Genomic DNA, 18,583 nt, shown 5'->3' with positions numbered 1-18,583 from the left:
TCTGAGGTAAATTGCTATACACATCAACCATCAAGTAGTGACTGCGTGTGTTTTGAGGTGAGCGTATTAGTGGGTAAATGTTATGGTAATAAAAATTATAAAACGTAAACTTTTTACTTGGAGTTTTAGGCAGATCATAATGCAAGCTCAGCGCTCAGTTTCAGTAGTTGACGGTACCGACAGCCAGCAAAGCGCTTCATTCCAAATTTCTGTCTACATCGAAGGAAGCAAAACACATGTACAACATGATTACATACTGGATAATGCTCCTTTATGCAGGTCTATTTATCCTACCAAATGTTGTTATTGGAAATATCGGTCAAAAATTTACATTCTGCCAATGATGATTTGGTCGCGTTTGATATTCTAAAGCCATTTAGAAATGGAGCATATACCATGTTGATGAAAATCTTAGGCCAGTTTTGATGACAGATATGGAAAAGTCTGCCAAGAATATTTCTGGTCATAGTTTGTTAGAAAGCAGAACTTCTTTTCTCGACATGCACAACTCATGCCAGAGTATCAGAATGTAGCAGCAGTACAGGAGCTTCAGGTTGCACTGGTATATAAAAGGGCAGCTCATAAGCTTGAAGCATTTCAGACCAACATCTGTATCTCTGATGGTAAGAGTTGTAGTACACTAAACTCTTCCTTGCCTTCTGTGACAGTATCAGGAGTTCAGTTTTCTCCAACATCTTATCTTCAGCACCTTCATTAGTAGCCATTGCAAGATCAAGTAGACGTGGTGACCATCAGAATTCAGAATTTAACTTTGGCAACTGAATTTGAGAATTGGATGGAACCAAATCTTGTTGCGAGAGCGAAGCAAGACTTGGTTTCCTCCAATATCTCATGTTCAGTTGATCAGATGATATGTAGCGCAAGTAATGCAGCTAGACTAAACTTCTCTGAAGAATTTGGTTTCTGAAAGTGAATGTTGGAGGGAACCAAATCTCCAGCTATGAACAAAGATTTGGTGCCCTCCAATCTCTCATTTTCAACTGTCCCAGAGGGCACTTTGGGGGCGTTCTCAGGGTTATGGGTTATCATTCATGAGTAACCACACACACCATTTTCAGTATAGCACTGTAGCAAGGAGTGAACTCTCCCATTTGGCAGTAGAATAATTTGCATATCTTGTGTTATCAAATTCAGTTATGCAACATTCAGATTGGACTGAACCTCATCTGATATCCAATTCAGTTGTAGTCCTTATTTCCCCTGGCCTGGTAAAATACTTCAGAAAATGTGTTCTCTGAAGAATTGGAAGCTGAAAGTGAGTGTTGCAGGGAACCAAATCTCCAGCTATGCACAGGATTTGGTGTCCTCCAATCTCTCATCTTCAACTGTCCCAGATGCAACCTTGGAGGCGTTCTCAGGGTTATGGATTATCATCCATGAGTAATCACACACCTTTTTTCAATATAGAAAGGAGTGGACTCTTTGCATCCATTTGGCAGTACAATAATTTGCATATCTTGTGTTATCAAATTCAGTTAAGCAACATTCAGATTGGACTGAACCTCATCTGATATCCAATTCAGTTGTCGCCCTTAATTCCCCTGGCCTGGCAAAATACTTCAAAGAAAGTGTGCCCTCTAGCAAAACTGCCTTTTTAGTGTCTTTTGGATATGTCCTAGGTCTGGTACAAGATCTTCATTTAATCATAATGAAATAAATTTGCAATAAAATTTATATAAAAGATAAACAACTAGCTATAGAAAGATACTAGAAGTCTAGAACCCAACATTTGGATATCCATCATACATGACTGGGATAATTTCAGGACCATTTATGCATGGAGCATCAATAAAAGAATCCACTACTAGTCTACCATACGTATATGTATATATGTATGTATCTCAAATGGTTGTATGCAAAAGCATTTTAAAGAAAGCCTAATGCCAGCAATGTCTCTCCTCGTCCGGATTGTCGTGGCGCTCTCTATCACTATCAGCTTCACCGTCGTCGCCGGCAATTGCCCCGGCGCCCGCAGGAACATGACCATAGAGGCAGCCTGCCACGAGGTGTGCGGCGCCGCGACGGCGCCGGCAAGGGGAATGTACCAGCTCTGCGTGGACACGCTGCGCGAGGAGGACACCCTGGCCTGGTCGGTCGTCGACGAGGCCGGCGAGTACGCTCAACGCGCCGCGTGGCGGGCTATATGGGCGTACCTTGACACTATGGGCCGGGCGTGGCACTTCATCACCGGGAACACGACGGCGCTCGCCGGCGGCGAGGAAGAGAGGGCGGCGTACGCGTCCTGCGTCGGCGGCAGGTACCAGGAGGCCGAGGCGGCCATGGACAAGGTCCGGAGCAGGCTGCCGGATCACTGCGGCCCCGACGTCGCCGGCGAGTACAAGAGGGCGCTGCGTGACGTCGAGGCGTGCAGGGACCGCGTGGCCAAGCTGAAGCCGCCGCCGCCGCCGCTGCTCGCCATGGTTGAGGCCGACTACAACAGGACCCTGCTGGCTTACCTGCTCGGTAAACTGATAGGTGTAAAGTAGCGACTGCGCATGTCAAGAGGTGACTATATAAAGAGACTGTTTCAGTCTCTTAAGGATTGTACAACATCAAAAAAAATCTCTATGAGATCCCATTGAGATCCAAACATGCATATTCTAGTGTGGATTTTGGTAAAAACACACTAGACGGCAAAAGTTATGGTAATAAAGCGTATGAACTGCAACTATATTGCATCTTCGTTCACACAAACACTATAGATAATGATGGAAGCCAACATTCAGCTCAGGACACCAAACTCTGATAAAACAGGTGGCAATCAGCATTGCTCATTCCAAATTTCTGTATACATTGATGGAAGCAAAACACATGTACACCGGGTCACATATTATCACAAAGGCATGGCCTTCAAGTTACCATTCATACATAAAGCATATTACATTTTCAGCAAAATTACCATCAGCAAGAAAGAGCTGATCTTTCATCTGCTCCTAACCATCCCCAGATCAGGAAACTAAGCTGCAGGCTGTGTCACCTGCATCTTAGGAAAGCCAGAACAGCTCCTTTCCTTTGTCCTCTGATGATGAAACCGATATCATCGCCAGTGGATCACACAACTGACAGAACCTGAGGCTCTGTTGAAGCTTTGCAGCCCATCATCTACCTCGTATTTACATGTCAGCCTGTAAAACGTTTGGTAACAAGCAACACGAGGCAACCAACCATCCATGAGCACTCACATCAGCCATCTAATTTGATCCAGTGAGAAGGATCTGCTCATATGCTGTCAGCAAGACTAGATAGAGGAACTCTGCTGATGAACTATGCCTCAGGAAGATGTGCTGCTTCATTGAGCAGATTTTGACAAGGCAATTTCTTCTAGGCGCTTCCATATAGCCTCACGTTTTGACCTCACGCTAGCTTCTTGAGCTTCCTCTTCCTCGAACTTCTTTCGACACTCCTCAAACAGTGTGGGGTCATGGTCCATGAATATTTTACGAACATTTAGACTCAAGCTTTGAACTGCCTGGTTCCAATGGCCTTTTGTATTTCGTTCTAACGCAGGAAAGATTATGGGCAGTATCACCTTACTGTTCTGTTTGATCAAACCTTCGATATGATCATTGTTCCATAGAAAGAGAGCTCTCTCAGCCACCTGCAAAACAAAAGAAGTTATATAAGGTTAGCTTCTAGAGCAAACAGTTTGATGGAATTACTAGAGGACACAGCTTGTTTTGTCACTGACTCTCAGAAAACACTCATTATGAATTGATCAAGTAAAAGATTGAGAAACAGATGGTAATTCTCAACATTTAGATATTAATGTTCCATGAGTTCAAGCAGATGCAGAAAAGAAAATGGCTTAACAAAGATAATAAGGAAACTCAAAATTGTGTGGTCTCGACAGTTTCTGAGGGAACTCTCTGGTGTGCAGCTGGAGCTAAGGAGCTCAAAGGTCTGTTAAAAGGGGTTGCCTAGGCTGTTTTCGTCCTAGTTCTTGTTTTATTCGCACTTTGTTCTTTCAGTGGCATGTTCTTAATGTCTTAGGTGTCTGTGTTTTGCATGCGTGTGTGGGCCCTTTGTACCCTATTATTCTTTTCTTGATGCAATGGTACACAACTCTCCTGCATATTTGAGAAAAAGAAGGAAGCTCAAAATCGTGGTCAAAGAAACATCAGTTGGTGCTTTCTGGAAACTCTTGAAACAGGGAAAAGCCGTATGACTAATACTTTCAACTGCCTCACTCAGGTAAAAAAAAAAATCATATAATAGGAATAAATGAACTAGCATGCTCCATAACAGCCACAGGGTTTTCAACAGTCCTCCTTCGGTAAGAATAAGTAGTGTAATAGGTCAAACAAATGGAAAACCAAGTGGGTGCACGGAGATGATATAAGATGAAACTAAGGATGTCTATAATTCAGCGTTCCAACACCATATTTGGAAATGATGCAATGCTAGTTGAGAGTATACATGAGGAGCACCTTGGTAAACGATCATTTGATATTTGGTAGAGCAAACTATTTGACACAAATAGCATTACATACATATATGCAACACAATGGGATAAATGTGAATTATGATTTATGAGTTTATGACTTCAGAAGGATGTTAGCTTCCGTATAGCAAACTGGACTCGTTACAGCAAGCCCAAATTTCTACAGTATTTCTCATGACAAATCTTTTCCTAAGCTTCTTTAAACCAGTATAGTTTCTTGGGATAATTTCAGTGAGACTATTCATGAGAATATGGTACAGAATTTGTAGTACAAAGGAAAATTCAAAGGCCAGTTAGAATTAACAGCTTAACTCCATAAGGAACAATTAGAAGAATAAATAGGTCCAATTACAGTATGATCCAAAGAAAAAATGTTTGGCTTCTGGAAAGGAGTTAATGAGAAATAAATGAAATGGACACTAGACAGAGTTTCTGTACTGCTAACATTCCATCATGTGGAAGTGGCAGGTAGAAAGAGGCTCAGAGTCAATATGACTGTTTATGTATCAACATGTGCAGAACTAGTATGCACTTTACACGCATGACTTATCGCTTGCTACAGCCTATTTGACTTTCACTTATAAATGATAGTCATGTCCCAAGCAATGAGCCAGATTTTGAATATGAGAAGTTCCATGAGCAAAACAAGTAAATATTCTATGTTTGTGGTATAATTGGCACTCTGGTACCCTTCTTACCTGAAAGTGAGAACTGCATAAACAGCGGGCAATCTGACGAAAAAGTGGCACCATACACCTCTGGAATTCTGCTGGCTGGGTAGCTTCCAGTACCTCCTCTAGCTCACCCAAAAACATAACCTCCTTTGAGCTATTCGTGATGGGCCAATACTTCAATAAACCCCTTATGACAGTATCAGCAAGCTTGCAATCTTTCTCAACAAACTGAGTGACACAGTATGACAGTTGCTGATGGTACATGGCAACACATTTTGGTTTGTGGAGTGGAATCAATGCTCGGACTAAAAACAATTTGTGCTCTTCCTTGAGCGGCAAAGCAAAACCATTGATTATACTCCCCAAAATCTCTAACAGCTCCGCTATTCCATTATGCTTCTCTGTCTCAAATATGAACCTGTAGAATATATTATTGATTGCCTTCCTGATGAATGGGCGGTGCACCATGAACTTGCCATAGATCCTGTGAAGTATTGTTTTCAAGTACTCCCTCTCCCTAGGATCCTCTGAGTCAAAGAGATCAAGAAGCCTGATAATGAAACCGTGATCTATGTATCTCTTGGCCAGCTTCGCATCTGTCTCAGGAGACTGAATAAATCTCAAGAACAGTTCATATACAATCTGCAAGTGAGGCCATGCTGGATCCATGACAGGCTCTTCCTCCTCCAAATCAAAAGACTCGAGTGCCTTGTTCTCTCTCGGAGCAGGGGTTGGCCCCCTGAACAAATTTGCAGACACCATCTTGATGACCTCCTGCACGACGGGCTCCGGGAACTTCCCAGTGGCTGAGGTGATATAATCCACCAGCTCAAGCAACGTCTGCCTCTTGATCTCCTTCTCCTTCACATCCTTGGTCGGGTCTGTGAAGTCAAACTGCACGCAGCACATGGCCAGCTTCCTGAGGAACAGGGTGGGCTTCTCGGAAGCCGGCACGTCCCGGAAGCTCGGGAGCGCCTCGTACCCGGCCGAGGCCGTGAATCCGTTGCTGACGCCGGCGTTCCTGGCCGCGTAATTCTGGCCGGGATTTGTGACCGTGGAGGCATAGCTGTTGGGATTGACGAGCCTGCTAGACATGGTCAAATCCGTTGTGGTTCTCGCATCGGCCGTCGGGCTGGGCAGTGATGTGCCCGCTCCGGCCAACTCCTTCTCGCCGGACTTGGCCGGCTTCTTGGGAAGCCGGCCGAGGATTTGCTTAATCATGACGGATTGATCCCCCGACCAAGTCCCGATCAAAACCGCGCTAGACAAGTCTCCCCAAATCCATAATCCCTTTATTACCTGATCAAATTACCAGGCAGACAGGCACCGTCAGAAGCTGAAATGAAAATTCTTTCCACACATACCACGAAACGAAATTGGGGGAAAACCGCACCTCGGGATCAAATCGACGCCTCCGGAGCCGAATCCGCGATCGACGCCCTCCCAAGACCGCGCCTTTCTTCGAGAAAACACAATCAGGAACAGCAATAAAGGGCCAGACCGGCCGGCGGAGTCAAAAAGGAAAAGGGGGCCGGGGGCGGGGGGAGCGAAAGAAAGCAAAAGGCGGAGAAAAACCGGGGCTTTATCACGAATTCCCGCAGGGATTGGCCCGGGGGAGACGCGAAAGGCTGCGAATTGGACGGATTGGTGCGGGAGCCTGATGGGGATTTGGGTGGAATTCGCGGAGGAGGAGCCGAGGTGTTCGTCCGTGCGTGCGTTCGGGTCTCTTCCTGGGGGCCGGCGCAGAGGGAGACAGTAGGTGGGCGACGAGCCAAATCGGGCGAGGAAATTAAAGACGACGGCGAGGCCTTTTTGGACCAAATCCAAATTCGTGAGAAATGGATAGCCTCCGAAAGACGGCCGTAAATTTTGTGGCGCACCCAGCGCTGAACAATTCCGATCCACAGTGATGCTGCCACGAGACATATTCCCCCTGCATAATTGTTCGTATCTCCTCCTTTTTATACTTTTGTATGTACAATCTTCTAGGTTATCCGAGTACCAATTCAGCAAGATTTATGGTCAAATAAAAGATGGTATCTTGTCCTATAACATTAGAAAAACGTGTCCAATGGTTTTTGCTATTCGTTAATAGGTTACAGAAACATATTCTCCTGGATAATGATTTGTATTTCATCATTACGTTTGGAATCTTCTTAAAATACTGAAATGTGAGTGTATGTTTTTTTTTAAAAAGTTTTGCTTCTGTCCACGTAGAGGTAAAATAAAAATTGGTTACCTAAGAACCATGTACATGTAATAAAAACTAAGAGTCAAGGTGATTTCTATGTCATGGTTAGCCACAAAATGAAATATTGCATGACCTTATCTATTTGGATTTGAATCTTTAATATGTTTATTTTCCAGTGGCAGACAAAAAGCACATGTGACATCGAGGATTGTGGCAAATCTGCTAATCTCAGAATTTATCGGATTCAATCTCCCAAATGCATTCATAGGGTTGATCAAGCATGCTGGATAAAAAAAAGGAAATATTACCATAAGACCAACGCATGTATGCCTCTCTTTCTTTTAATTTTGAAGTACAAACATAGATGGTTTGATAGAGGCGGTCAAAAACCTTCTAAAACCATTGAACCTGAGCTAGACTAAATTATAAAATAAAAATGGGTTGCACAAAGAAAACCTTGGTCCTTTATCCGTGGTACCCTCAGTGGGTACCCAAAGGAAAAGGAGGCAATGAAAACAAATGTTAATGGAACTCATGTAGAGAATCATACACGGATTAAAAAGAAACAAAAGAAAGAAGCCAATGGTGCCCCACTGACCGGCTGGTAGACTTGTAGCAGGTCCAACAAAGCACTAGCAGAGAATTGACCAGAGGCAGTCATACACGCGCACTCTTGCACTCGGTCACCATTTCAAGATTTGTCAAATCCCAAATAAAATTCCTCGTTCTTCAGCACGAGCACGAGACCAATGATAAAAACACGCTTTGAAAATCAAATTCTCGGTCAAAAGAACGCCCCAGCTGTTTCTGAAGATTTGTCAGGCAGACATTGTTTGACACAATTTCATCAGAAAAAAAATGCAGTGGATAATGGACGGATGGTGATTAGTGATTAGCACAGGGAGGCAGTGAGTGGGAATGAAAAAGTGGAAGTGGTTAGCTTAGCTGCCCCTGCTGTCACTGTTGAGACCAGAAGCGAGTAACAAATGCGAGGGAGAAAGAGTTGTCGCATTCAGCTTCAGGTTCAGGGCAATGTGATAAAAGCAAAGGCCTGGGCTGCTCCCCTGCTGTGTCCGCATGGCTGGCTGCCTCTTTGTCCGGTGTCCACCTGCTTGTGCAAGCAACATTTACCTAATCCGTTTCACTTTAATCTAGCAAATTTCGTTCGGACTAGCTCAGTCACTGGAATTGAAGCAAAGGTGTTGTGGAAAATGAAACGGCACAAAAAGTTAGTGGTCAAGCTCCACAGTCCAAGAAAAGTGTTTTTTTTCATCTGTAAATTGTAGGTGTAAATATTTGTTCAAGAGTTTTTTTAGTGTAATAATGTCCAAAATGACACATTTCCATGAAGGGTATGTATGCAAAGTTTGCAAGCAGAAAAAGAAGATCTTTGCAAAATGCTCTGCCCAGTGGACCACCGCGGATCATGGGCTTGATAGAGTTGGGTCGAGATATACTAGGGTCTCGTTTGAATACTAGGGCTAAACTTTAACCCTATCATATCGGATGTTCGGATGCTAATTAGGAGGACTAAACATGAGCTAACTAATAGCAGAACCCCTAGGTTAAATCGTGAGATGAATCTATTAAGTCTAATTAATCCATCATTAGCGAATAGTTACTGTAGCACCACATTGTCAAATCATGGACTAATTAGGCTTAATAGATTCGTCTCGCGATTTAGCCTACGGATTGTACAATTAGTTTTATAATTAACTTATATTTAATACTCATAATTCGCAAGAAACCATCCAAAGAATTATCCGACATGACATGAGGTAAAGTTAGCCCTGTCTCCGAGAAACCCCCGCGCCTGTTTGCAAGAAACCATGGACCCTGACTTTTTGCCGTCACCGTCGTTCTCCGTCGCGAGAAACCATGGGCCCATGGCGTTCTTGTGCCGCTCCGCCGCCGACGTGAGGTGAGGTCAGCGGCTCTCCGGTCGAGATCCCCGACGGTGAGGCCGTTCCAGGCGGCGAGGTGTCCTTTCGCGCCGCCGCGCATCCGCAGGTCGCGCCCAACCCCCTCAATCCTTTTGTGTATTCTCAACATTAACTAGTTCTTCGTTTCTGAATAACTGAAAATGTGCCTCTTTCTCGGGAGCCACTCCCAGGCCCGTTGTAGCGGCGGCGCTGGCGAGCGTGGAGTGTCTGATGCCGTTGCACAGCGCGGTTGTGCATCGCCGCCGACTCGGCGTGCTGGAGCTGCCCTCCAAAGGTGACGCCTTTGCATCCTTCTTTTTGTAATTTTGCGTTTCTACGATTGTGCCATTGTGTGTGGAAATCTTGGTCGATTCGTCACATTGCTGTTGCTGATTCTGTGCTGCCTGATGCTGAAATTTCCCTGCTTAGTTTGTGTGGCAAATGGCAATTGAGACGTGTTGTATTCGTTGTGAAATATTTTCCTCAGAAGTACAGGATGTCGCATTTATGTGTTCAGAACACAATTCATATTGCACTTACGAAGGGATACAGGAGTCTAGGTGTACCATCGGTGTAAGGTGATACATGAACACTGCCATTAGGAGTTTCTGATGAACTTTCTTTAGCTTTCTAGAGCATTTTATTTCTTATTGGCAGTAGCTTAGAAATTTGGAACTCTCAGTACGATTGTATGATTTTGTACTTACAAAACCAAGATTCAGAGACGATGCATAGTGTCATGGGCAGTTCGGCTGGGCTGATTGGGCCAGGCCCATTAGGGTTAAGTTAAGGATAAGATTAGATCTCTTACTTAGGCAGGCATTAAGTAATCCTCTCTATATAAGTATTAGGAGAGGAGTTGTACCAATGGAAGGCAAGCAATGAGAATATCAATCTCTTAGGGTTAGCCGCCATCGGTGAGGTCGGGCTGCTAGGGTTCAGGGTTATCCGGATCTCTGTATGTGACACATAGTCTCGGATGTTTGTATTTATCACTATCAAGTAGGAAATTCAAGAATGAAAAATTGTTGTGATGTTTCTGTCTGAATATATTCAGTCTCTTTATAAGCGTGCTTTTCTCCTATGGGTCTGTTCTTGTTCAATACTCTTAAGGATTCTTAGGGCTTGAACTGCACTTTGGCTAGCACATTCATGCATGGTTCTATGCTAGTTGAGTTGGACATCTAAATAATCAGATTGTTGTAGAAGGCAATAATTGTTTAGATTTGTGTAGATTTGAGTTGGCAATGCATCGCTCGTCGAGTACTTTGTTCTCTTGTACTGTCACTCTGTCAGTATCCTTTCTCATTACTGTTTTGGTATTAATCCTTGTAGGTTTGATAAAGCGCATCTGATCAAGTGATCATGGCTGGGACGCAGTGTGAAAGACTTGTTCATGCCCGCTATGTCATGGTTAAATGTTTTCTAGCAGCATGTCTTATTAAATTTTTTAAGGAGATCGCAGCAGCAAAACCACCTGAACCCCCCCCCCCCCTTCCTTTTCCCTATGGGAATTATTGATGATATGGATTAAATCATGGGAATTAGGAAACATGGAATCACGTGAGCAGACTGATTCCTATAAAAGAGTAAAACAGGTCATTTGTCTATCACCACCTGATCAATGGAACAATTGTGGCATGTCTTTTTATGAGTGCAGCATTTTGGCATACAACAGCATAAATGGTAATGAGTAAGTGACCTCACCAATAAGGTTGAAAGACTACGAAACTGGGGAACTTTGCAAACACACTCGCCCTTACTTGAGGTGCTGCTTCATTGTGTTAGACCTACCTGATGCTTATACGCCTCCTTGGAGTAGCCACGAAGGATGCTCCTGACATGGGCTACCTTCTCAGAAGAAAGCTGGCTGCATGTGGGCATGGCCAAAGCGTCCCTCGCCATCCAAGCCACTGTTGGGTACTCCAAGCTGTGAGCCTTCCACCAGTTCAGAATGTCAAAACCTTCTGTTCGAGGGGCTAGGCGATCTTTCAGGTAACGATCAAGTTCCCTCTCGGCTTCTGGATAAATGCTGGCTACTGGAGGCAGCATACCACCCTCACCATGTGCCCGGCAGTGCTCATCCCATGCTTGTTCTAGCAGACCAGCGCTACCAATGGCCGTCGCTGTAGCACCATCTGGATCTGCACCATAGATTGCACCATCATGTTCAGTGTATTCAGTATACAGTTTCCTGATCTTTGGGTTACCTCGGAGATGTAGTATGCAGCTTCCTTGGAACCGAATGCTCTTCTGAAGCTGAACTCTATGTATGTGAGTTTGTACCGGGGATCCAGTACAAGTGGTATAGACCATACCAGGTATGAATCACGCATCCTCCTGTCCAAAGTGTTGATAGCATCTTGAAGAACACGTGCATTGTCTCCACCTGCTCGTGCCTTTTCAAACTGTAACACTTGCCTCACATTGAACAGCTCTCCAAGACAAAGATTTGAGGTGGGGTGCTGGTTGTATGCCCGAAGGTCAGCTAGATAGGCCAAGGTGCGAAAGAAGATGCTGGCGCCTTTTTCTAGTCAGACGTAAATCCTGCACGCCTGACTCTATTTGATGTGCAGCGATGGTATCAATTATCAAATCCGGGTGTGCGACATGGCGTCGACCAATCAGGAGGAGCACAATGTCCATGTAGGTGTCACAGACAACCAGTTCTCTCCTCCTTGGGTGGGTGGTAGGATACTCTTGCTCAATGTGATCTTTGGGTTCGGTGTGATTACGTATGTCCCATTTACGCCGTGCCACCATGAACATCCTGTCCAGAACATCACGCTCTGACCCTGATGCGGTACCGTCATCCATGACACGGTCAATGGCCAGAGTAGAGAGATCATGAGCCACCTCCAGTGAAACACAAGGAACTCCAGAAACCTCAGGGACTCCGGACAGTGGGCCATGCGTGGTAGAGAGGCCAAGGCACATTATCGTAAGCATCCATGACCATCCTGTGAAGGTTCCAGTCGTCGTCGATGAAGTGGCACGCTGTGTACAAGACCACCCCCTCGACAGCTTCAGCTTTGCCTACAGCTAGGCTGACCCGCCCAGAGGTCCGCTGTAGCCTGGAGAAGAGATCCTTCCTTGTGTCGTCGAAAATGCCATCGCACATCTCTCCTCGACGGCGAGGCGCGAGGGCAGCTTCAACTCAGGGCTGAGGCGGCGCGCGAAGCTCCTGAAGTAGCCGTCCCCCATGACCGATGGGTCGTATCCATTCAGCGCGATCATCCGAGCCGGATCTTCGCTGGGGTTCGGAGATTCAGCAGGGCTCAACGGAGCACAGGGCGGCGGCGGCGGCGGCGGCGGCGGCGGTGTTGGGTGCGGTTCGCGGTGTACTCCGTCGCGGTTGCTGCATAACTTGACGTGCCCCCACAGGGTGCTCGTGCCGCTTTTGGTGGCTGCGCCGAGCACCTGGTGGCAGCGCTTGCACCGTGCTTTGTCCCTGCCGTTGTCGTCCGTGAAGCGGGTGAAATGCTCCCACACGGCGGACGGGGGCGCCATGTCGCGCCGCGGTCGCTTTCGCCCTTGGGCGCTCTCGCCCTCTGCCATGGTCGATTGAAACAGACGCTGAGGAGTTTGGGGAACTCACGGTCGCAGGGTGCAGGTTGGTGGTGTTGCAGCTGACAGCGATCGAGGAGATCAGTGACAACTCCGGTGATCTCCAGCCACGCCGGAAGCCTTTAGCCCAGAACGCGCGGCAGCCAAACACCTGCTACCTTGTATATATCTCCATCTTTTGCAGTCAAACACCTGCAAATATTTATAAGTATTCATATTCCCTTTCGCAAAGTTGATCATCCTTTGTCGCTTTTATTAGCTTTTTTTTTTAAGTATGGCTCCACATGCTCCAGATGAACCACAAAAGTGTCCCAGATCATCATATCTTCTCCGTCTCACATGTGGCATTATCATTGCATCATGGTTTAAATTTTCCTCCTAAATTAAAACTGTAATGAACCACGCTGTATTAATAGATACCTGATCAATTGGGGGTGAATCCAGCGTCATGCCGGAGGCCAGACAGAGCCATATTGGGCACTTAACATTTTTTTAGATAATGATTGGGCACTTAACATAGGTAGCTAAAAGGTAGGCATGCAGTATGCTTGCAGGATTAGACCCTCCAATTTTTTTTCTGAGAATACGCAGGAGAGCTACGTATCTCTATATTTTAGAAGAAAATTAGGAGTTGTCTTATAACACAGGCCATCCGGGCACACACGCCAAGAAAGAAAACAACCAAATAGGAAGTAAACATAACTAGGAAGCTAAATGGGACCTAGGACTCCTACTGCAGCCGGCCATCCTAAAGCGGTCAGGCGCTTGGTGCTGGCGCTGATCCAAAGCTGAGCCTCTTCTAGAATGTCATTGAACAACCTTGCAGCTGTGTTGGCAGGATGTCTGCTGAACACTGTCATTTCTCTCTTTCCAGATTTTTCAAGAGATTAACATGAATACAGAGTCCATTCTTTTTTCTTCAGCTTATTCAGCCCCAGTCTCTTTTGAAGCCACCAATCGATTGTCGTCATGTCAGGACTCCGCGCTTGGTTTTGCATGTGCAGCATACTGCTAGCTGCTTGCCAGGCCTCCTGTGTGCAAGAACACTTTACAAAGATGTGGTCAGCTGTCTCTAATTCTTGATCACAAAGTGCACAGGTCGTGTGGTCTCGCAACCCATGCCTATGTCTCCTTTTCGCTGTCATAGTCTATCCTTGACGGCAAGCCACATGAAGAACTTGACCTTCAGAGGCGCCCAAATCTTCTAGATAGAACTTGCTGCAGCAAAGCCCCTCAATTTCTCCAACTACTATTTATTTGTCCTGTTATTATACTATATGCCCACAGTGATTCTTTCGTGCCACCGAGAGGACTCGTGCAAGGTTGAAGAAGGTTGCAATTTGCAAAGCACAAGAAGGAAAAAAAGAACTGTTTTTCAATTTGGGCATGGGCTTGATGGTTACGGAGCTTTCCCTCATGGGGGGCTCGATTGGACCAATATCTGAGAAATTGGGCTTTAGCCCAGCCCAGTCTACCCAGGCTTTTGTGTAAGGTTTGCCCAGCCTCGCGTCCCCGTCCTCCATCGCGAGAAACCATGGCGTCCTTGTGCCGCTCCGCCGCCGCCGTGAGGTCCGCGGCGCTCCGGTCGAGATCCCCGGTGGAGAGGTTGTTCCAGGCGGCGAGGTCCCCTCTCGCGCCACCGCGCATCCGCAGGTGATGCCCAAACCCCCCGAATCCTTCTGCGTGCTCTTGCCATTAGCTAGGTCTTTGCTTTGAGCGATACTGGAAGCCTGAAAATGGGGTGCCTTTTCTTGATCCCTGCCTGTTGCAGGCCCGTTGTGGCGGCGGCGCTGGCGAGCCTGGACACGCTCATGCCGCTGCACAGCGCGGTGGCGGCCGCGCGGCTGCGGTCCTGCATCGCCGCCGACTCGGCATGCTGGAGCTGCCTCTCCCAAGGTGAAACCCATTGCATACTTTCTTTTTGTATTTCTGCAATTGGATGTGGGAATTCATGTTGGTTGTCCATATTTCCCTTGCTGATTTTGTGTTTCCATATGCTGAAGTTGTGCGTGATAATTAAAATGTGTTGCATCTGTTGTCTGACATGTTGATGAGATGGGGGTGTTGCATTTTAGAACACATTTCATAATTTATACACCATACATGGGATGCAAATGTCGAAGCATCACAACGGTCTGGACTTGGGGTGTTGTATGGTGAAATCAGTGGATTTAGTGTGTCAGTCTAATTTATATTGTTTGCTTTGGAGAGCATTATGTTGCATGTTGTCTGTAAATTAAAAGTTTAGAATGATCATGCTTAGCTCTGTTTTATCTTATGATTTCTACTCATAGAAACAACGGCAGCTAGTGTTGTTTATCTGCTAGTAAGGTAGTGAATAATGGATGTATATTGTCTGAATATATTCATTCTTTTTCTCTCTGTAAGAATGATTTTTCTCATATATCTGGGGTTCATTCTAAAGTTCCCTAGTGTCCTTTTAAAGCTCCATAATTTCAACTGTATCGATAGACTAGTTAAGTGACATTTAAATGTTGGGACTGTTGTAGCAAATAATATTGTTTAAATTATGTTAGTTTAAAATTTGGAGTGCCATCAGTTATTGAGTAGTAGTTCTTTGTATTGCCATCATCATTCTCATTACTGTTTTGGTAATCATCCTGGTAGGTTTGACCAAGCGCATCTGATGATGGCTAGGGACATAATACAAAGAGAATGGTTCAGGCACTACTGCATCTTGATTTAATGTTTCAGGATGTTCCCTTTATTCTGTATGGATTAGGACCTGACAGAGTGCCTTAGCAAATTTTGGTCAGGAAATCTGAGCACTCATCAGCAAAATCACTGATGGTCCCTATTGGAAACTGTCGATTATTGTCAAAATTTGATAAAGTAACAGAGCTATCTTCCAGATCCTTAAAAGTACTGGTGATTATGTATCGGTTATCTTTGTTGGAACCTGGGGCAGTATGTCATTTATTTTTACACCGGTTGTTCTTAACTGTAGGTTAAAGATCATCTCCTGCTGCTGTTGAGTTGTTTCCTGCTCACTATACCAATGTGCTTATTATGGTCTGCACTGCTGTACGCTTAGGCTTACCCATTTAACCATGAGCAGCTGCCTGTTTTGTTGGTTGGTTTCCCTTTCTTATCTTTATCGTAGAGATTTCGACATGACATGTCCTTTGCCACATTCTAATTTTGACCAAGACCCCTCATCTTACATTTTTCTGATTAAGCCTTGTTCTTTTGCTTGCAAACACTACAATAGATTTTGCTCTACCTCGGTAATGAAGCCTGAAGGTGACCAGTTGGAACTTGGAACGGCACTGCCAAGTTCCTCCCATTCATCTACGTGTGTTAGCCCCAAATTCCGAAAGTACTTTGCTCTCAGTTGTGCGAAATCATATTAGTGCTTTTGGTGATGATGGTTCTGTTCTACAGATGGTTCTTGTAGATTGAAATATTTTGTTCTCGATGCTTATTGGGCATAGTGCTGGGTATACATCTCCTGCTCAAGTTCACCGTTTTAACGAACAACGATCACATAGCTAGTATTGATGGTTGGGGAACAGGGACGAACAGGACGAACTGGCTGGGGTGCTATAGTTAGAGGAACATGGTTTAGACGAATCACTGAATGAATTAACGAATAATGATACTGCTATTCCTGCATACATAAGAAAGATGGGTAGTATGTAGAGCTCTTCCTATGCATTCTGCACTACACCACCATGACTTTTGAGTTAAAATCGTTGGCTGGGGTTGGGGAAGCAAACATGAGTGGAATATATTTGCAACAAACGAGTTCCCATACAACAGGAGTAGCAGAGATTATTACAAAATTCCGAACATAGTACATAATCTTCCTCTTGCTCGTTTCCTAAGGTAGGTCTCCAAATGCTTCCTTGGAGTAACCACGTAGGATGCTCGTGACGTGGGCCATTTGCTCAGAAGAAAGCTTCTGCATCTGGGCATGGCCAAAGCGTCCCTTGCCATCCGAGCCATCGTCGGGTAATTCCGGCTGTTATCCTTCCACCACTTCAGGAGTTGCTTTTCTGAGAACGCCTGCAACATCTGTGTGCCTTTTTTGCACCGTAGAAAATAATTAGGTAGAATGTTGGCAATCTTTGCCGATTCTAGTTGAGATTGCAAAACTTCTCTCAGTTTAAACAACTCTATAAGACAAAGATTTGAAGTGGGACGGCTGGAGTCAGAAACTCTTTTAATGGCATGGTATATCTCCCGCCAAAGAGTACGCAGTAGTTCTGTGCAGTCATCTCTCATCTGAATCCGATGAATATGTCTGGCCAAGTATTTCCAAAGAACAACAGCATGAATACCAGCGCTCATCGTACTCCCATGGGTTATCTAGTAGGCCAAATTGTGTAAGAAGATCCTCGTGTTCCCGTAAAAGTTCTTCTTGTCGCCCCTCGATAGTTTCGAAGGTCCTTACTGCGAATTCTGAATCTGGAAGAAGGCATCGAGCAATGGAGTGAAGCACATGGTCCATGTAGGTGGCACTATAAATCTTCTTTTCCAATTCTTGCTCCATTCGATCCTTCAGTTTAAGGTGATTAATGTGGCCCATATGTTCCCCTGCTATCACGAACATCTCATTTCGACCGACGCGCACATATTCATATCCAATATCGGACATGATGCGACCAACCGCGTCCTCATCAAGAGAAACCAGTACTGGTCACTACTGAAAAATTGAGCATTCGTGCGTTAGTACCGATCGTCATGCATAGTGTCACTGGAGCCCCTGTAGTACCAGTTTGGAGTCTCAGCTGGTACTAAATGACAGTATGTGGACCGCGTGGCCACCGACGGGAAGCCATTTAGTACCGGCTGGTAGGTGGAGCCGGTACTAAATGGTGTTTATGCATTTTAGTACCGACTGGTATCTGTACTAACATGCAACCATTTACTACTGGCTCTACCCACCAGCCGGTACTAAAGGTAACACTATAAAATGAGCTACTTCTTCCTCCCTGAGCCCAAGCTCAACCATTTGACTGAGAGCTCGGGCTTCTTCACTTGACCTTAGGGGAGGAGGTAAAGGTTAGCAACTCTCTCCTCTCATGGTTAGTATTCTATGTTTTATGTTTTGTAGCTAGAATGGAGAGTATGTTAGCTAGAATGAGGAGAATGGAGAATTTTTTAGAATGAATTTTATGTTACAAATGGAGTACTTAGCTTGTTGATTTTGTAGGAGGAGAGCGGAGGAGATTTGAGAGTTTTTGAAATTAGTTTTCTGTTACTGATGGAGTATTTGTTAATTTTTTAGAATGAGGAAAATATTTTAGAATGAGGAGAATGAAGCATTTTTTAGAACGAGGAGAGTATTTTAGATTGAGGAGAATGAAGCGTTTTTTAGAATGAGTTTTATGTTACAAATGGAGTACTTGTTGATGTTTTAGAATGATGAGAGTATTTTAGATTGAGGAGAATGAAGCGTTTTTAAGAATGAGTTTTATGTTACAAATGGAGTACTTGTTGATTTTTTTAGAATGAGGAGGATGGAGGGTATTTTAGAATGAGGAGAATGGAGAGTTTTATTGCAGCATTTCCAGTGTGCTAACGGTATGAAATGGAAAGCAAAAAATGTTGATTTCAGAATGCCACTCTAATTTAACAATAATTCTATTTTTTACCAATAATTTTTGTATCTCATGTGAATGATATGTATTTGATAAAAATTTGTAGGAAAAAATGCCAATACATCGTAGCGTTGAATGATATCCCGTCATTTCCCCTCGATCCCCTAGCGCATCCTGCTAGTGCTTCCTTCCTCATCGGT

At 44.8% G+C, this 18,583-nt stretch overlaps 3 protein-coding genes across 7 annotated transcripts; 2 read left to right on the top strand and 1 right to left on the bottom strand.

Annotated features, from left to right (window-relative positions):
- The first annotated feature begins 97 nt into the window (after positions 1-97).
- On the top strand, positions 98-13,047 carry LOC117860193 (uncharacterized). Of its 2 annotated transcripts, XM_072294522.1 has the most exons (6): positions 98-9,337; positions 9,441-9,544; positions 10,585-11,244; positions 11,353-11,570; positions 11,685-11,751; positions 11,826-13,047. In XM_072294522.1, the coding sequence occupies exon 1, from the start codon at positions 1,875-1,877 to the stop codon at positions 2,505-2,507; it is 633 nt and encodes a 210-aa protein (XP_072150623.1). In that variant the 5' UTR covers positions 98-1,874; the 3' UTR covers positions 2,508-9,337; positions 9,441-9,544; positions 10,585-11,244; positions 11,353-11,570; positions 11,685-11,751; positions 11,826-13,047. The 2 variants fall into 2 exon arrangements, with proteins under 2 accessions (XP_072150623.1, XP_072150622.1); XM_072294521.1 differs by having other exon boundaries at positions 10,585-11,570.
- Positions 2,765-6,357, bottom strand: LOC117861383 (serine/threonine protein phosphatase 2A 57 kDa regulatory subunit B' theta isoform). Its single transcript, XM_034744925.2, has 2 exons — positions 5,161-6,357; positions 2,765-3,619 (listed from the first exon to the last, which is right to left on the bottom strand). The coding sequence occupies exons 1-2, from the start codon at positions 6,355-6,357 to the stop codon at positions 3,311-3,313; spliced, it is 1,506 nt and encodes a 501-aa protein (XP_034600816.1). The 3' UTR covers positions 2,765-3,310.
- Positions 13,048-14,184: 1,137 nt separating the features above from the next.
- LOC117859908 (uncharacterized) lies at positions 14,185-16,282 on the top strand. 4 transcript variants are annotated; one of them, XR_011898576.1, is made up of 4 exons: positions 14,185-14,469; positions 14,588-14,712; positions 15,785-15,910; positions 16,049-16,282. XR_011898576.1 is itself a non-coding variant. In XM_034743106.2 (3 exons), the coding sequence occupies exons 1-3, from the start codon at positions 14,351-14,353 to the stop codon at positions 15,787-15,789; spliced, it is 249 nt and encodes an 82-aa protein (XP_034598997.1). In that variant the 5' UTR covers positions 14,185-14,350; the 3' UTR covers positions 15,790-16,015. The 4 variants fall into 4 exon arrangements, 3 of the variants coding, with proteins under 3 accessions (XP_034598997.1, XP_034598995.1, XP_072150742.1); XM_034743106.2 differs by lacking the exon at positions 16,049-16,282 and having other exon boundaries at positions 15,785-16,015; XM_034743104.2 differs by lacking the exon at positions 15,785-15,910 and having other exon boundaries at positions 14,189-14,469.
- Positions 16,283-18,583: the final 2,301 nt, after the last annotated feature.

Source organism: Setaria viridis, chromosome 6 (assembly GCF_005286985.2).
Source record: "Setaria viridis chromosome 6, Setaria_viridis_v4.0, whole genome shotgun sequence".
Lineage (NCBI taxonomy): Eukaryota > Viridiplantae > Streptophyta > Magnoliopsida > Poales > Poaceae > Setaria > Setaria viridis.
The sequence above is the reverse complement of the archived record's forward strand: the minus strand, read 5'-3'. Positions and strand labels throughout refer to the sequence as shown.

Bases quoted from the DNA above. Each gene is read 5' to 3' on its own strand.
- LOC117860193 (XM_072294522.1), top strand. From the start codon at position 1,875: ATGCAAAAGCATTTTAAAGAAAGCCTAATGCCAGCAATGTCTCTCCTC.
- LOC117861383 (XM_034744925.2), bottom strand. From the start codon at position 6,357: ATGATTAAGCAAATCCTCGGCCGGCTTCCCAAGAAGCCGGCCAAGTCC. The intron at 3,620-5,160 runs GTAAGAAGGGTA...TTTGTTTTGCAG, and splicing joins TATGCAGTTCTCACTTTCAG to GTGGCTGAGAGAGCTCTCTT.
- LOC117859908 (XM_034743104.2), top strand. From the start codon at position 14,351: ATGGCGTCCTTGTGCCGCTCCGCCGCCGCCGTGAGGTCCGCGGCGCTC. The intron at 14,470-14,587 runs GTGATGCCCAAA...TGCCTGTTGCAG, and splicing joins GCGCCACCGCGCATCCGCAG to GCCCGTTGTGGCGGCGGCGC. The intron at 14,713-16,048 runs GTGAAACCCATT...ACACTACAATAG, and splicing joins CTGGAGCTGCCTCTCCCAAG to ATTTTGCTCTACCTCGGTAA.